The sequence below is a fragment of the Myotis myotis genome, unplaced genomic scaffold, assembly GCF_014108235.1.
Source record: "Myotis myotis isolate mMyoMyo1 unplaced genomic scaffold, mMyoMyo1.p scaffold_m19_p_5, whole genome shotgun sequence".
Lineage (NCBI taxonomy): Eukaryota > Metazoa > Chordata > Mammalia > Chiroptera > Vespertilionidae > Myotis > Myotis myotis.
Genome location: NW_023416357.1, coordinates 108,446,477 through 108,461,056, shown reverse-complemented (window position 1 = coordinate 108,461,056; position 14,580 = coordinate 108,446,477). Strand labels below are relative to the sequence as shown.

The following is a 14,580-nucleotide window of genomic DNA, read 5'->3' as shown; positions in this document are numbered from 1 at the left end:
CAACACGGAAGGGGCGGGGGGGGGGGGGGGGGGGCTTGGGCATGAGCCGTCTGTCCCTCAAGCCAGCCTCCACCGTCTGTTCCTTAATTGACACCTGTGTTGTGTCCTTTAGGTCCGCGGTGTTCAAAGACCTCTACGACCAAACCCCGGCCCGTTCCCAGAGAGCCCTCTACTCCTGGATGGCGGGCGCGCTGCGGGCGTCCTCCAGCGCCACCGGTGAGCCTGCTGGCGGCCCCACCCGAGGGCCGACCATTCTCGAAACAGCTGCCGCGTCTCGGAAGATGGGGCTTCGAGTTCAGTGTCACTCAGGGTTTTTACCTGCTTCTCCCCAAACCTGCAGGAAGAGTTTGTGTGGCTCGTGGAATAAGACACGAACCCCGCTTCCCCAGGCCTGAAATCAGGCTGCATCCGTGTCTCCCAGAGGGCACCCCGGCTCCTGGTGGGATGGAAGTGGGTGCCTCCGAGACTTGATGAGAGCCTTTGGAGTGAGGCCACAGGTTCAAAATCTGTATGAAAACCTCTGTGTGAAAGTGGCACAAGGTGACCTTTAAAAATAAAATCTAGCCTGGCACACATGGCTCAGTGGTTGAGCATTGACCTATGAACCAGAAGGTCACGGTTCGATTCCCAGTCAGGGCACATGCCCAGGTTGCAGGCTCCATCCCCAGTAGGAGGCGTGCAGGAGGCAGACGGTCAATGATTCTCTCTCATCATTGATGTTTCTATCTCACTCCCTCTCCCTTCCTCTTTGAAATCAATAAAAATATATTTAAACAAATAAAAAATAAAATATAGGAAATAAAGCACAGAAGTTTAGCCCTAAGCTTCCTGGCAACCAAAGCAGAAATAGGTCAGGATGCATTTGTTTGAGAGATGCTCATTGAAAACCTGCATGTCGCTCCAGGGGCACACAGAGTCCAGTTCCTAGAGACAGGAAGTAGCATGCTGGTCGTGTGGCTGGGGGCGGGGTGGGGGGAGGGGGGGGGGAGGGTTCCCGTTTAGGGAGCAGAGGTCCGGTTTTGCAAGCTGAGGGAGTTCTGAGGTGGACGGCAGGAGGGCCGACAGCCGTGGGTGTGCTAGAGGCACTGTGCTGTGCACGCAAGGTGGTCAGACGGAAGATTTAGGGGGCGCATTTGCCCAGAGCTGAAAACGAGCGATACAGAAAAAGCATGGCTCTGTGGGTGAGCAATGCCAACAGTTCTTTAGTAGCTTTAGCTTGTGGAGTGTTTAATGTTAGCAGTACACACAGGGCAGACTTTCAAAACACCTTTAGAAAGCCTCCCATCTGTCGGCCACTTGGGACAGAGGAACGGGAGACAGTCTTCGCTGACGCGGAGCTACTGCTGTACCCGAGGGGAGGTGCAGAGACCGGCAGGCTTGGCACGCATTTCGCACAAAGGGACAGAGTAAATACGTTAGACTTCGTGCACCTACGGGCTCTGCCTCCACGAGTCAGCTCTGGCGTTACAGCGGAAGCAGACATAGGCAGTAGATGAACAGGGCTCGCAGGGCCCCATAAAACCTTGATGGGCACTGAAATCTGAATTTCATGTAATTTTCATGGGTCACAAAATATTCTTTCTTTTTTGATTTTTCTTTCAATGATTGAAAAGTGTAAAAACCAGGCTTGCCGGTGGCACAAGCACAGGTGGTGCGCTGTGGCCTGCAGGCCCTGGGCCAGGCAGGCAGGGACGACCTAGCGTTTCCACTGGTCCAAATGCGCGATCCCTCCCAAGTGGGGATGGCGTCGGGCCGCCGGCTCTGCAGGGGGGCCAGGCTCTGCCAGAGCCGTGGGGTGGGGGTGGCTCTGCGTGCGGGGACAGAGGGAACCTGTGGGGTTGGAGGGTGGGGAGTCACCCCCTCCCCCCCGCCAATTCTCTATCCTCCTGGAGCCACCCTGCTAATCACCACATCAAATGTCCCGAGTTCCCATCTAGGGGATCCTGTGCTCACCCCAAAGCTTGGTTCCTGTTGGGGGAGTCACCCTGTTGTTCCTGTGGCTCAGCCCTGCAGCAGCACTGCCATCATTGCTCCTGGTGACGACTCACTGCACCCCGTAAAGGCTCCCTGCCTCCTTCTTCCCCCCAAATGCCAACAATGAAGTTGTTGTTTATAAAAGTCTTTCACTGGAGCAGTGGTGGCCAGTTCTAGCTCAGGGAAACTTGAAACTGGATCCTGGACATAACTGCTCTTAAAAAATTTAAAAACTTTTCAATATGCCCAGCTCAGTGGTTGAGTGTCAGCCCTTGAACCAGGAGGTCATGGTTTGATCCCCAGTCCGGGCACATGCTTGGGTTTCAGGCTCGATCCCCAATAGGAGGCATGCAGGAGGCAGCTGGTCAATGATTCTCATCATGGATGTTTCCATCCCTTTTCCCTTCTTCCTTCCTCTCTCTTAGGTCAATAAAAACATATTTTAAAAAGTACTTAAATTTTTTTCAATCAGAGTTGACACACAGTATTATATTAGTGCCAGATGTACACCATAGTGACCAGACATTCTGTACCTTATGAAGTGGTCCCTCCGGTAAGTGCAGCGCCCACCTGGCACCGCACACAGTTACGCAACACTACTGACCATAATCCCTGTGCTGCACTGTACACCTGGGGCTATTTCATAACTTCCAACTGCACTGTTTAATCTCATCACCACTCCCCCAGCCCGATCCCCTCTGGCCACCATCAGTCTGTTCTCTGCGCTTATGAGTCTGTTTCAGTTTTGTTCATTTATTTTGTTTTTTTAGATTCCACATGTGAGTGAGATCACGTGGTCTTTTCTCTGTCCAACATTTCACTTAGCATAATGCCCTCGAGATCCATCAGTGTTGTCACAAATTAAAAAAATTTTTTTGGGGTTAAACCTCATCTGAGGATATTTTTTCCATTGATTTTTAGAGACAGTAGAAGGAAGGGAGGGGAGGCGGGAGGGAAAGAGAAGGAGAGAGAGGAGAGAGAAAAGGAGAGAAAGAGCGAGCGAGATGTGAGAGACACACATTGTTTGGTTGCCTCCTGACTGAGCTCCAACTGGGGCCGGGGATCGAACCTGCAACCAGGTATGTGCCCTTGAACGGAATTGAGCCCGAGACCCTTTATTGCTCAAGTGGATGCTATAACCAGTGAGCAACACCAGCCAGGGCAAGATTTTATTCTTTTTTTATTGTTTAAAGTATTACATATGTCTCCTTTTTCCCCATTGACCCCTCCCCCTGGCCACTCCCACCCCCGAGGGCAGGCCCCCACCACCCCAGGGCTTGTGTCCATGGGTTATGCTTATATGCATCCCTACAAGTCCTTTGGTTGATCTCTAACCCCCCCTCCCCTGCCCCTTGTCTCTGAATCTATTTTTGTTCATCAGTTTATGTTGATCATTATATTCCACAAATGAGTGAGATCATGTGATATTTATCTTTCTCCGCCTGGCTTATTTCGCTTAGCGTAATGCTCTCCAGGTCCATCCATGCTGTTGCAAATGGTAAAAGTTCCTTCTTTTTTTACAGTAGTGTTGTATTCCATTGTGTAGATGTACCACAGTTTTTAATCCATTCATCTACTGATGGGCACTTAGGCTGTTTCCAAATCTTAGCTATGGTGAATTATGCTGCTATGAACATAGGAGTGCATATATTCTTTCTGATTGGTGTTTCTAGCTTCTTGGGATATATTCCTAGAAGTGGGATCACTGGGTCAAATGGGAGTTCCATTTTTAGTTTTTTGAGGAAACTCCATACTGTTTTCCACAGTGGCTGCACCAGTCTGCATTCCCACCAGCAGTGCCCTAGGGTTTTTTTTTTCTCCGCATCCTGGCCAGCACTTGTTGTTTGTTGATTTGTTGATGATAGCCATTCTGACAGGTGTGAGATGGTATCTCATAGTTGTTTTGATTTGCATCTCTCGGATGATTAGTGACTTTGAGCATGTTTTCATACGTCTCTTGGCCTTCTGTATGTTCTCTTTCGAAAAGTGTCTATTTAGGTCCTTTGCCCATTTTTTGATTGGATTGTTTATCTTCCTTTTGTTAAGTTGTGTGATTTCTCTGTAAATTTTGGAGATTAAACCCTTATCAGAGATAACAGTGGGCTTCTTGTTGTTTTGTTGATGGTTTCTAAGATTTTATTCTTTTTCCTAGCTGAGTAATACTCCGTTGTTGACATGTACCACTTCTCTACCCACTCAGCTGCTGATGGGCGCCTGGGCTGCTCCCTGTCCCAGCTCTTGTAGATAATGCTGGGGCGCAGACAGCTTTTCAAGCCAGTGTCTTCGTTTCCTCCAGAGAAATGCCCCGGGGGGGTGCTGGGCCGTAGGCCGCTCTATTTTTATGTTTTGAGGGCCCTCATACTGTCCATCGTGGCTGCACCGTGGGCCGTAGGCCATTCTATTTTTATGTTTTGAGGGCCCTCATACTGTCCATCGTGGCTGCACCGTGGGCCGTAGGCCGCTCTATTTTTATGTTTTGAGGGCCCTCATACTGTCCATCGTGGCTGCACCGTGGGCCGTAGGCCGCTCTATTTTTATGTTTTGAGGGCCCTCATACTGTCCATCGTGGCTGCACCGTGGGCCGTAGGCCGCTCTATTTTTATGTTTTGAGGACTCTCATACTGTCCATCGTGGCTGCACCATGGGCCGTAGGCCATTCTATTTTTATGTTTTGAGGGCCCTCATACTGTCCATCGTGGCTGCACCGTGGGCCGTAGGCCGCTCTATTTTTATGTTTTGAGGGCCCTCATACTGTCCATCGTGGCTGCACCGTGGGCCGTAGGCCATTCTATTTTTATGTTTTGAGGGCCCTCATACTGTCCATCGTGGCTGCACCGTGGGCCGTAGGCCGCTCTATTTTTATGTTTTGAGGACCCTCATACTGTCCATCGTGGCTGCACCGGTCTGCACTCCCATTCACGCCGCACGAGGGCCCCTTTTCTCCACATGATGGCTCTTCAAGTTCTGTTGACATCCCACTGACGGGGAAATTCAAACAGCGTGGCGAGTCCTCTGGGAGTTCAGAGGAGAGAGAGTACTGCTGGCTGGGAGACAAGGTGGGCTGTAGGGAAGAGGAGATGTGTGAGCTCAATCTCGAAGGTAGGATTTGGAAGCAGAAGGGTATCGGGGTGGGGAACGTCAGGCCCGCGGGCCGTATAAGTCCCTCGAAACCATTTGGTCTGGCCCTGCCAAGGCATTGGGGGTGAGTTAGTTAAATGTTTGACCAAATACAGCAGGCTCATTTTTAAGTTGATCATTTTGTATGGCCCGTAAATGACGTTATAAACATCCAAATGACGCTTGGCAGAAGGAAGGTTCCCCAGCCCCGGTTAGGTGAAAGACATTCTAGCTCACGGGAAGGGCCTGAGCACGCAGAGCTGGGCAAACATGTGGGGTGCGTACAAGTGGTTTGGTCTGGCTCGAGCCTAGTAACATGGTGATAATCAGCAAGGATGATAACTATTATTAGTAATAAAAGAGTCAGATATATTTAAAGTTACCAGGTTACTTAGTAACTAAGTGAGCTACAACAAAGCTCTATTCTGTGGTCTGAAGTCTTAACAAATAACCTGCATCTCTAACAGCCCCCGGGGCTGCTGGCCTGTGCAGGCAGCACACTGCTGAGTGACAAAGCCCCGTTGGCAGCACCTGCGCCTCCCAGTGCGCGGCGAGCGTCCGGGGGCCAGGGTGCTGCCCGTGAACGCCATCGGATGAGCTAACGGGTTCATGAATGCAGGAAGGAGGTCCTGCCACCAAGCCCACCGCAGTGCAGGGCTCTTACTCACTCATTCACTTACAAACCCATTCATTCATTTGCTTGCAGATGGGTCTGCTTCGTGGGTCAGCGCAGAAACCTTATGGATTTTGGGCAGATACATGGTTCACCTACCCCTTGAAGAAATTACGAAAATCAGTCCCATGGAAGTAAGTCGGGAAGGCACACTTGCTAACTCACCGGGACGAGGTCAGCCAGCAGCCCAGGGTAGCCGGGTCTCTAAGAAAACGCTTGGAGAGCGGCCTCAAGCCGTCAGCCCCCGACTGTGTTCTAGTGCAGACGAACCAGAAAAGGGAAGGGTTGTGGCCACTGAGACAGCTCTGACGCGAGCCAACATGACAGGAGGTTGGCTGTGAACCAAAAATCACTTGAGTATTGTCATCCTCCAGAAAGGCCACGGAAAATAGCGCTAGCGTTTCCCGGCCAGGAGGCGTGGACCTGAGTGGAAGCAACATGGAGTTAGCAGCACTGAGCTCCGTCCTGAGCTGCTTAGCTCATGGCCAGCCTGTTGCTCTCCTGGTGTTGACCCAGTGACCCTGACTCTGGGCTGCAGCCTCCTAAGCACACCGCCAACCGGAGGCGCTCACGGAGCGGTGGGCTCGCCTCCGCCTCTATTCCGAGCGCCCAGCTGGCCAGTCATCTACCCTCAGCGAGAGAAGTCTTTGCAGCAAGTGACAGGCTGTTCAAGGGCCGACTGACCCAGCAACGCCCGGCTATTACGAAGCCAGAGGCAGCACGCGGCTCCTCTTTCTACCTGGGAGGCAGGGCACGTGTTGAATGTCTTGATTTTGTAACCTGATTACAACATGGGTTAACCCCGCTGTGCCCTCCCAGCGCTGAGTCCGGGAGGTGGGAAGGCAGGTTAGATTCCGAGGAAGCTGGGCAGGGGCATTGCTACGATCAGATCCCACACGCACCTTTTCTTCTGCGTCTAGAAGTGTGGGGAAGGGCGGGGAAAGCAGGACCCCGCCGAGGGCACGTCACAGGGGCAACGGGCAGTCTCTGGGGGAGAGGCAGCTGTACGAGGCTTTTAAGCACAGAAAACAGTGCAGTGAAACATCGGGACATTAAGGGGACGGCCTTGGACACAGGCAAAAAGTGAGCAGGAATAGAAAGATACTAATATGCTGCTCAGATTCCTTCTATTCTAGTTCACTTTTCAGTCTTACAAAGGATACATGTTTTTAATTTCCTGAGGCCACTTATAAACTCACTCATCTATTCAAAAAACTGATTCCCCAAAGCAGGAAATGAGTGGGCCACATTCTCTAACCCCAGTATAACAAATCTAGAAGTAAATGCGCAAATATTAGCTTAAAAAAGTCCAGCGTCATGGGTGGTAGAAGTAATGCTCCTTAAATACCAGGGGGCTTTCTGAGGCAGGAAGGGGCCGTGAGCTCGTCCACGGCAGCGGGAACGGCGCACCGTGTCTGGGATGGCGCAGCGCAGACCCCAGGCGGGTGCCGCGGCCACGCCCGTCCTCCGCATGACCTTTCTGTGCTTGTCCACCAGATCGGGCTGTTCATCAGCTATGACAACGCCACCAAGCAGCTGGACACCGTCTATGACATCACGCCGGAGCTGGCCCAGGCGTTCCTGGAGCGGATCGGCTCCTCCGACTTCGACATGAGGAACGCCTCCACCGTCCACAGGCAGGGCCCTCCGCGCTTTGCCCAAGATGCGCTCTAAGCTCAGGTTCCTCTGAGCAGCAAAGGCTCTGGGCGGGAAGGGGAGTGGCTGGTCCATGAATAGTCTCGGAGGAGGGGCTTCTCCAGAGACCTCTCCAGGGCCTGAGGGGGCATAGAGGCTTTCTGGGGTGTCCTGGGTGCCAGGCATTTTATGCAACGTTGTCAAGCTCAGGGTTTAACCCTCGGCACGCTGTCCGTCCCAAGGTAAATGTGTAATTCCCAGTGAGCTGGGCGAGTGTTGGAAACAGTCCTGGGTCCCCATACTGTGAACCCTTGTTCTCTAGACTCTCCGGTGGGTTGTTAGACCCCAGATGAGATCAGCTCTAGAATTTAGGGGTTTTAATGGGATCCTCCAGGAGCCATTGCCAGCAGGAGCTGTGCCCAGGAAGAGTCCGAATGTCGGGGGATGGGCATGCAGTGTGTGTGTGCGCGCGCGCGTGTGTGTGTGAATACCCAGGCCTTGCTGTCTCCTCCAACATCACCTACCACCTCCAAGTTTTTCAAGCTCACTTGTGAGAATGTTCTTACATAAAACTGTTACCCCTTCTTCCTCCATCCCTAGTAATTCTCACCAGCAGCCTGGGTCCCCTGTTTCTATGGTTATATGAAGGATACCTTAGTGCAGCAGTTCTCAACCTGTGGGTCGCGACCCCTTTGGCGGTCGAACGACCCTTTCACAGAGTCTCCTAAGACCATCCTGCCTATCAGATATTTACATGACGATTCATAACAGTAGCAACACTACAGTTATGAAGTAGCAACGAAAATAATTTTATGGTTGGGTCACAACATGAGGAACTGTATTAAAGGGCTGCGACATTAGGAAGGTTGAGAACCGCTGCCTTAGTGGGCCCTGAGCCAGGCCTGGTGTGATCCTGGCTCTGCAACTTATCAGCCGTGTGATTCTGGCCGTGTTCACGCCCCACTCTGTGCCCCCTTTTCTCTGCCCGTGAAAGGGAGGCCAGGGCCTGCCCACCTCACTGAGTCCTTGTAAGGACCACACACAGGACACAGTTATGTCTCAAGAAATGTTAGTTATTCTCAACGCACTTATGCACATTCAGCCTTTGCCCCCCCTTTGTCTTTCTCATTCGACACAATTTCAGACCCTCCCCCACCCGGTTGCTCTCCCGTGGAGACGCCCGAGCATGCCCGTGTCCCGGGAGGGCGGGGCCAGGTGGGGCATGGCCAACGGGGCGGTCACCACGCCACGTCCAGGAGACAGCACGGAATGCTACGAGCAGCCAGGACCGAACGTGCGGTCCGTCCCCACCAGGAAGTGTGCTAACCTTCAGCATGCCTCTCCACACACGCGCAGCGTTCCCCACCCTGCACCCACCACATGTGCTACGTGTGCTCATGAACAAGCAAACCTGCCCTGTCAAAGCCTCCGGGCCGGGCCCTGTGCAGACGGGCCGTGGGCAGCAGCCTGGCCGCCCTGTGCAGACAGACTGTGGGCAGCAGCCTGGCCGCCCTGTGCAGACGGGCCGTGGGCAGCAGCCTGGCAGAGAAGTCAGGTGACCTGCCGAGTCCACTGGCCCGAAGCTGGGCTCTTCACCACGGGGACGGCGCTCCCAGCTGGACCAGGGTCACATCCTACTGCTGCTTGACACGCCTCCGTCTCCTTGGTTTTCTGTCCTTTGGAGGTCATTATCTCCTGGTGTGGTTTGCAAAGCATCCTGGCCATGAATCTGGGCCCCAGAGAACCCCTGGCGGGCAGCGCCGTCTCCCAGGAAAGGGGCGTCGCTGTGGCTAACTCTGCACCAGGCTGCTCTCAGGCCCCCCCCCCAGGAGGAGAGCTGACCGCTGGACCCAGCTCCGAGCCCAGCCCCGCTGCTAGTCCTGTGCAGGTCCCTGCGCCCTGCGCCAGGCTCCTTCTCCTCTCACACAGGCTGGGGCTGCTCGTCTGTTTCTATGGAGACCTGGAGCTGCTGGACGCCGCCCTGGCCCGAGTCCTCCTCCACCAGATGATCAAGTGCAGCCGTCTCCGGGGCTTCCAGGCTGGTGTCCAGAAGGTGCGGATGGGATGCACAGCCCGGGCCGGGGCCTCAGTTTTACTGGCCAGAGAAATGGGGAGTCTTGCCCGGCCTTTGAGAGAAACACGTAAGGTTAGTCGGGACCTAGGTCCAGCCAGAGTAGACGGTGCCTCAAACACACGAGCTTAACACGGGAAGGAGCTACACAAAACTGGAGGACAAAGCTTGGTGAGATCAAAATTCTCTCAGAATGGCCACCTCAAAGTTAGAGGAACGGGTCACTGGGGGATGGTAAGTGCAGCTATTGAGTCCTCAAGTGGAGCCAGAATGCGTGTCTGACCAGCGCCCAGGTGATGTGCTGCTGCCGCCCAAAGACCACACGTGAGCAGTGCTGCTCTAGCGCCCTCGCTGAGCAGGTGTGGAAGCAGATGCGGGAGCAGGTGCGGGAGCAGAGCACTAGGGAAGGAAAGCAGCTGCGTTGGGGGAACAGGTGCTGGGACAGCCATTTCTTTCACTTCACTCTGCTGCCCCCCAGTGGCCCTTTCAGGACGGCCCGGAACACGGGGCACACACATCTGAAGTGAATACATAGGTTCTTCATACAAATTCAGGTGTTAGAACACGAACCGTGCTTGCTTTTTTCCTTTTGTGCAGAGGTCATGTTAAAGTGGCGACATGGAAGCAATTGGGAAACACACGTGACTAGTGCTAGACAGACATAAAATCATTGTTCAGGCGGTCATAGAAGCGTGGAATTTTGTAAGATATCATTTTAAGTGGAAAATATAAAAAAGTGCACTTCTGTTCATATCCCATTATGTAAAAATATGTACTGTGGTTTATTTACGAAGTACACGTTTGTGAAGGCATAGAGGTCTTCGCAGCGGCAGTTATTTGTATGCGGCAGGGTTTTCAGGAGACTTACCTTTGCTACCACTGGGAATGACGTTGCATAGATTGCATATCACCATGAGAACCCCTGGGTGTTTCCGGAAAGGAAGACAGCCATGCACACCGTGGTAGAGTGCAAGGCCACAAAGGAAAGCAGATACTCTGCGAGGGCGTGGCACTATGGGTAAAGCTGAGAAGGTTCCTCCTGCCATGCTTTCAGGCTGATTCAGTAACAGTTAGTATTTAAATGAAGCACAAGGTCAAGGCCGGAGGAGGCGGTGTGCTCACTAGGGTGACTCTCTGTCTGGGCCTGGCAGGAGTCCCTCCCTGGCTGGATTCCTCTCCACTGGCGAGGCAGGGTGCCGGGGGGCAGGGTGCCGGGGGGCAGGGCGCCGGGTGGCCGGTTGCCGGGGGGCAGGGTGCCGGGTGGCGTTGTGGCGCCGTTCCCCCCAGGGTGCAGTCAGAGGGAACTCCTGTGCTATCTGCTATGGACCCTCACGGCAGCTTGCTCCCCCGCCAGCTCAAGGCCGACCTCCTGGACATTGCCAGGGGGAACCAGACACTCAACGAGACCCTGGGCTCCTTGTCGGATGCGATCGTGGGCCTGACCCACCGTCAGCTGGAGTCCCTGTCCCCCGAGGCTGTGCACGGCGCCATCGCTACCCTCAGCCAGGTGTCGGGCTGGGCCAAGAGCCAGGTGATCATCTTGTCCGCCAAGTACTTGGCCCATGAGAAGGTCAGTGGGAACGCTGAACTCTTTTTTTAAAAATATTTTTATTGATTTCAGAGAGGAAGGGAGAGGGAGAGAGAGAGAGAAACATCAATGATGAGAGAGAATCATTGATTGGCTGCCTCCTTCATGCCTCCCACTGGGCATTGAGCCCGTAACCCAGGCATGTGCTACAATCAAACCATAACCTTCTGGTTCATAGGTTGACTCTCAACCGCTGAGCCATGCCAGCCGGGCTGAACTCATTTTTTGTTCTTGTTAATCCTCACCTGAGGACATTTTTTTCCATTGTTTTTCAGAGAGTGGAAGAGAGGGAAAGAAGGGGAGAGAGAGTGAGATAAACATTTAGGTGAGGAGACACATTGAATGGTTGCCTCCCATCTGCGCCCCCACTGAGGGTGGGGCGTGACTCTGCAACCCAGGTACATGCTCTTGACTGGAAATGGAATGATCCACCCTTTTCGTGATGGCTCTACCCACTGAGCCATCAGCCAGGCCTCTAAACTCTTCCACGCCTGGCACCCAAGGGCCAGTTCTGTGCACACGGCGGACAGTGCCGAGGACGACTCCTGCATTCAAACCCTTGTCCTCCCATTGGCTAGCTGCACGTTTGCTACCTTGGACGGTCGGCTTAGCTTCCCTTTGCCTCAGTTTCCCTATTTGTAACATAAGATGGGTGACAATCACATCTGTTCGCAGGCGGCTGCGTGGGTTACGCAGTCAGTACCCGGGAGGAGGTGGGACAGCACGTGGCCTGCGTGCGCTCTGCGGTGTGAGCCCTCGCTGTTGAGCAAAGCGTGAGGTTCCCTCAGGACTTTCTTGCCCGCTGTTGAGGCTGCAGCACACTGCTCATCCCGTGTCAGCGATGATGCTCTTTCATTCCAGCCTGGGCTGCACAGACGGCACCGTCCCCACAGAAGGCCCTGCCTTGCGGGATTAGGCAGTCCCAGCTCTGTCTCCTGCATGCGGTCCTGGCAATTGTTGCTCGGGTGGGAAGTGGGCCTTTTGCTTGGGTATTAGCCTCTGTGCTGGGCCCGATAGGAAGGGCTCCAGAGACCTGAGCCCTCCACAGTGTGGGTCCTGCTCTGCAGTCCACAGTCAGCCCTTCCCAGGAAGCAGAGTGGCTCCCGAGGATCGACTGGGGCCAATCCCAATATGACAACGGCCGCTTTTATTAAGCACTGACCCTGGCCTGGGCCCTGTTCTCAGCGAGCTAATCATTTAGCCCTCCCACACCCCACGGGATTGACAGGGTCATAACCGATTCTCCAGGTCGTTCCCGTGGGGCACACAGCATCGACGGGCATGGCCACGGCCGCAGGAAAGGCACATGGCTGGGACTGGCCCAGGGCACCTGGCTTCGGAGCCTGCTCGCTCAGCTCCATGCTGGCGGCCTCGTCATGGCGCCAGGAACACAGCCAGCCCATCCTCACTGGCCTCCGGGCCGAGGCTGCCCATGCACCTGTCCCTTCCAGCCTTGTGGCGACTGTCGTCTGAAGGCGTGGCAGCCCTTTCCTGCTTTGACTGGGGACACTGGCTCACTGGCATTTCCCTGTGGACGGGTGTCGGGGGCTGAGGGACCTGTCTTGTTCCTCCATCTCTGGACGAGTGGCTCGTCTTCTCCTGGTAGAAGGTGGCTTCTGTCAGGAAGCTGCATTGGAAAGGTCCTGCCTTCTTGGGAGCAGTTAGAGGCTATCCATCCTTTAGAGCAGCGGTTCTCAACCTGTGGGTCGCGACCCCTTTGGAGGTCGAACGACCCTTTCACAAGGGTTGCCTAAGACCCTCCTGCATATCAGATATTTACATGACGATTCATAACAGTAGCAACATCACAGTTATGAAGTCGCAACGAAAATAATTTTATGGTTGGGTCACAACATGAACTGTATTTAAAGGGCCAGAAGGCCGAGCATAACTGAGGGAAGCTACACATCCAGCCTCTTGTAGAACCAAGGAATCCGCCTGCTGACAGGGAAACCCTGCATCTTCACTCGGATGCGGAGGGAACATGCATCGCCTCTGAGGGTGCCAGCTCCAGCCACAGGTCTCAGAAAGCATCAGGCTCATGTCCTGAAACACACCTTGATTATTTTAAAATGTGTGTTTATTGACTTCAGAGAGGAAGGGGGAGAGAGACATCAGTGAGCGAGAATCACTGGTCGGCTGCCTCCTGCACGCCCCCTCCTGGGGTTGAGCCCACAACCCGGGCCTGTGCCCTGGCCAGGAATCGAACCTGGGACCCTTCAGTGCGGAGGCTGACGCTTAATCCACTGAACCAAACTGGAGCTGAAGCATGTCTTTATTTCAGTGGAGTTTCTGCCTGGAGCTAACAGCGTGGGCTTCGCCATGCCAGCTGTGTGCCGGGTGACAGGGTGAGAGCGTGGGCTGCCTCCAGCACTGAGAGAGGGGCCGGGGCTGGTCCCTGAGAGCCCGGGGCCCACCGAGGGGCAGTGGCTGGTCCGTTCCTGCCCACTGTTGCCCGTGTGGGCCCATATTTTGAAAAGCCAGAGACTCATCCGGATTTTTGTGGGAATTCCCCACATGTGAAACCTCAGCTAGTTCAGGTTAAACATGAAGCAGCCCTTGGCGGTCAGCTGTGGCACTCGGGCCCTGCTTCAGGTACGTGTGCTGTGGCCTCAGGCAGCAGAGCACCCCCCACCCCCGCCCCCCGGCCGCGGGGCCCGTACTGCTCCATCCTGTTCTGTTCTGACATTTACTCTCTTTCCCGAGAGAGGAATTCTGGAAGGTCTGGGAGGCAGCACACCCGCCACCCGGTGCCCGCCCTGCCACCTGGCGCGCAGTGGGCCTGGCCAGCGCCCTGCAGGCGAAAGGCCTTACTTAGCACAGCCTCGCCCCTCTTGCTGGTCCCCCAGGTGCTGTCCTTCCACAGCGTCAGCCAGATGGGCGTGCTGCTGGCGGGCGTCGGCGCCCAGGCCTTCGCGGGCATGGACCCCTGGGCCCTGGCGCAGGTCCTGAGAGGCGCCAGCTCCCTGCACGTGTCCAGCCTGTCGCCGGCCCAGCAGCAAGGCATCCTCAGCAAGGTGAGAGGGGCCGTCCCCCCCAGCGTGTGGTTTGGGGTCTGTGAGGGGCGGGGTTGGCCCAGCCTCTGGGGAGGGGTTCCGAGCCGGGTTCCTCCAGAGAGCCCGGCCGTGTGGTACTTCTCCCCAGACCCCACTGCTCTCCCGAGCGCAGCAGACCTGGGAGACGCTGCTTAACCGAGGCTCCTGGATAGAATAACACGTGAAAGCTGACTTTCCAATCTCAAAGTGCCCTGAAGTCCTGCGTGCTTCCCAGAGCCTTCAGGCTTCAAAGTCAGCCAGTTCCTCCTCGCTTGGCAGGGGCCTTCGGGGCACCCTCTTCCCTCAGACTTGCCTTTTCCAATCGCAAAATCTGTTAGAAACCAAACATGAGAGATCTGCCCCCACGTCAACACCTGGCACAGCAGAGCACTGATTGTTAAAATAAGGAGCGCAGGCTTTGAGATAAGACAGACTTGGGCCCTGAATCTCACTATCAACCAATTTCTCACTAAGCCTCAGTTTTCTT

At 54.6% G+C, this 14,580-nt stretch overlaps 1 protein-coding gene across 1 annotated transcript in view; it reads left to right on the top strand.

Moving 5' to 3' along the window:
* Positions 1-14,580, top strand: part of OTOA (otoancorin) — a 101,263-nt gene that overhangs the window by 32,998 nt on the left and 53,685 nt on the right. The window contains exons 9-14 of the mRNA XM_036310021.1: positions 113-216; positions 5,798-5,898; positions 7,262-7,401; positions 9,329-9,452; positions 10,825-11,040; positions 13,908-14,075. Coding sequence (XP_036165914.1) covers positions 113-216; positions 5,798-5,898; positions 7,262-7,401; positions 9,329-9,452; positions 10,825-11,040; positions 13,908-14,075 — 853 coding nt within the window. The remainder of the gene's footprint in view (positions 1-112; positions 217-5,797; positions 5,899-7,261; positions 7,402-9,328; positions 9,453-10,824; positions 11,041-13,907; positions 14,076-14,580) is intronic.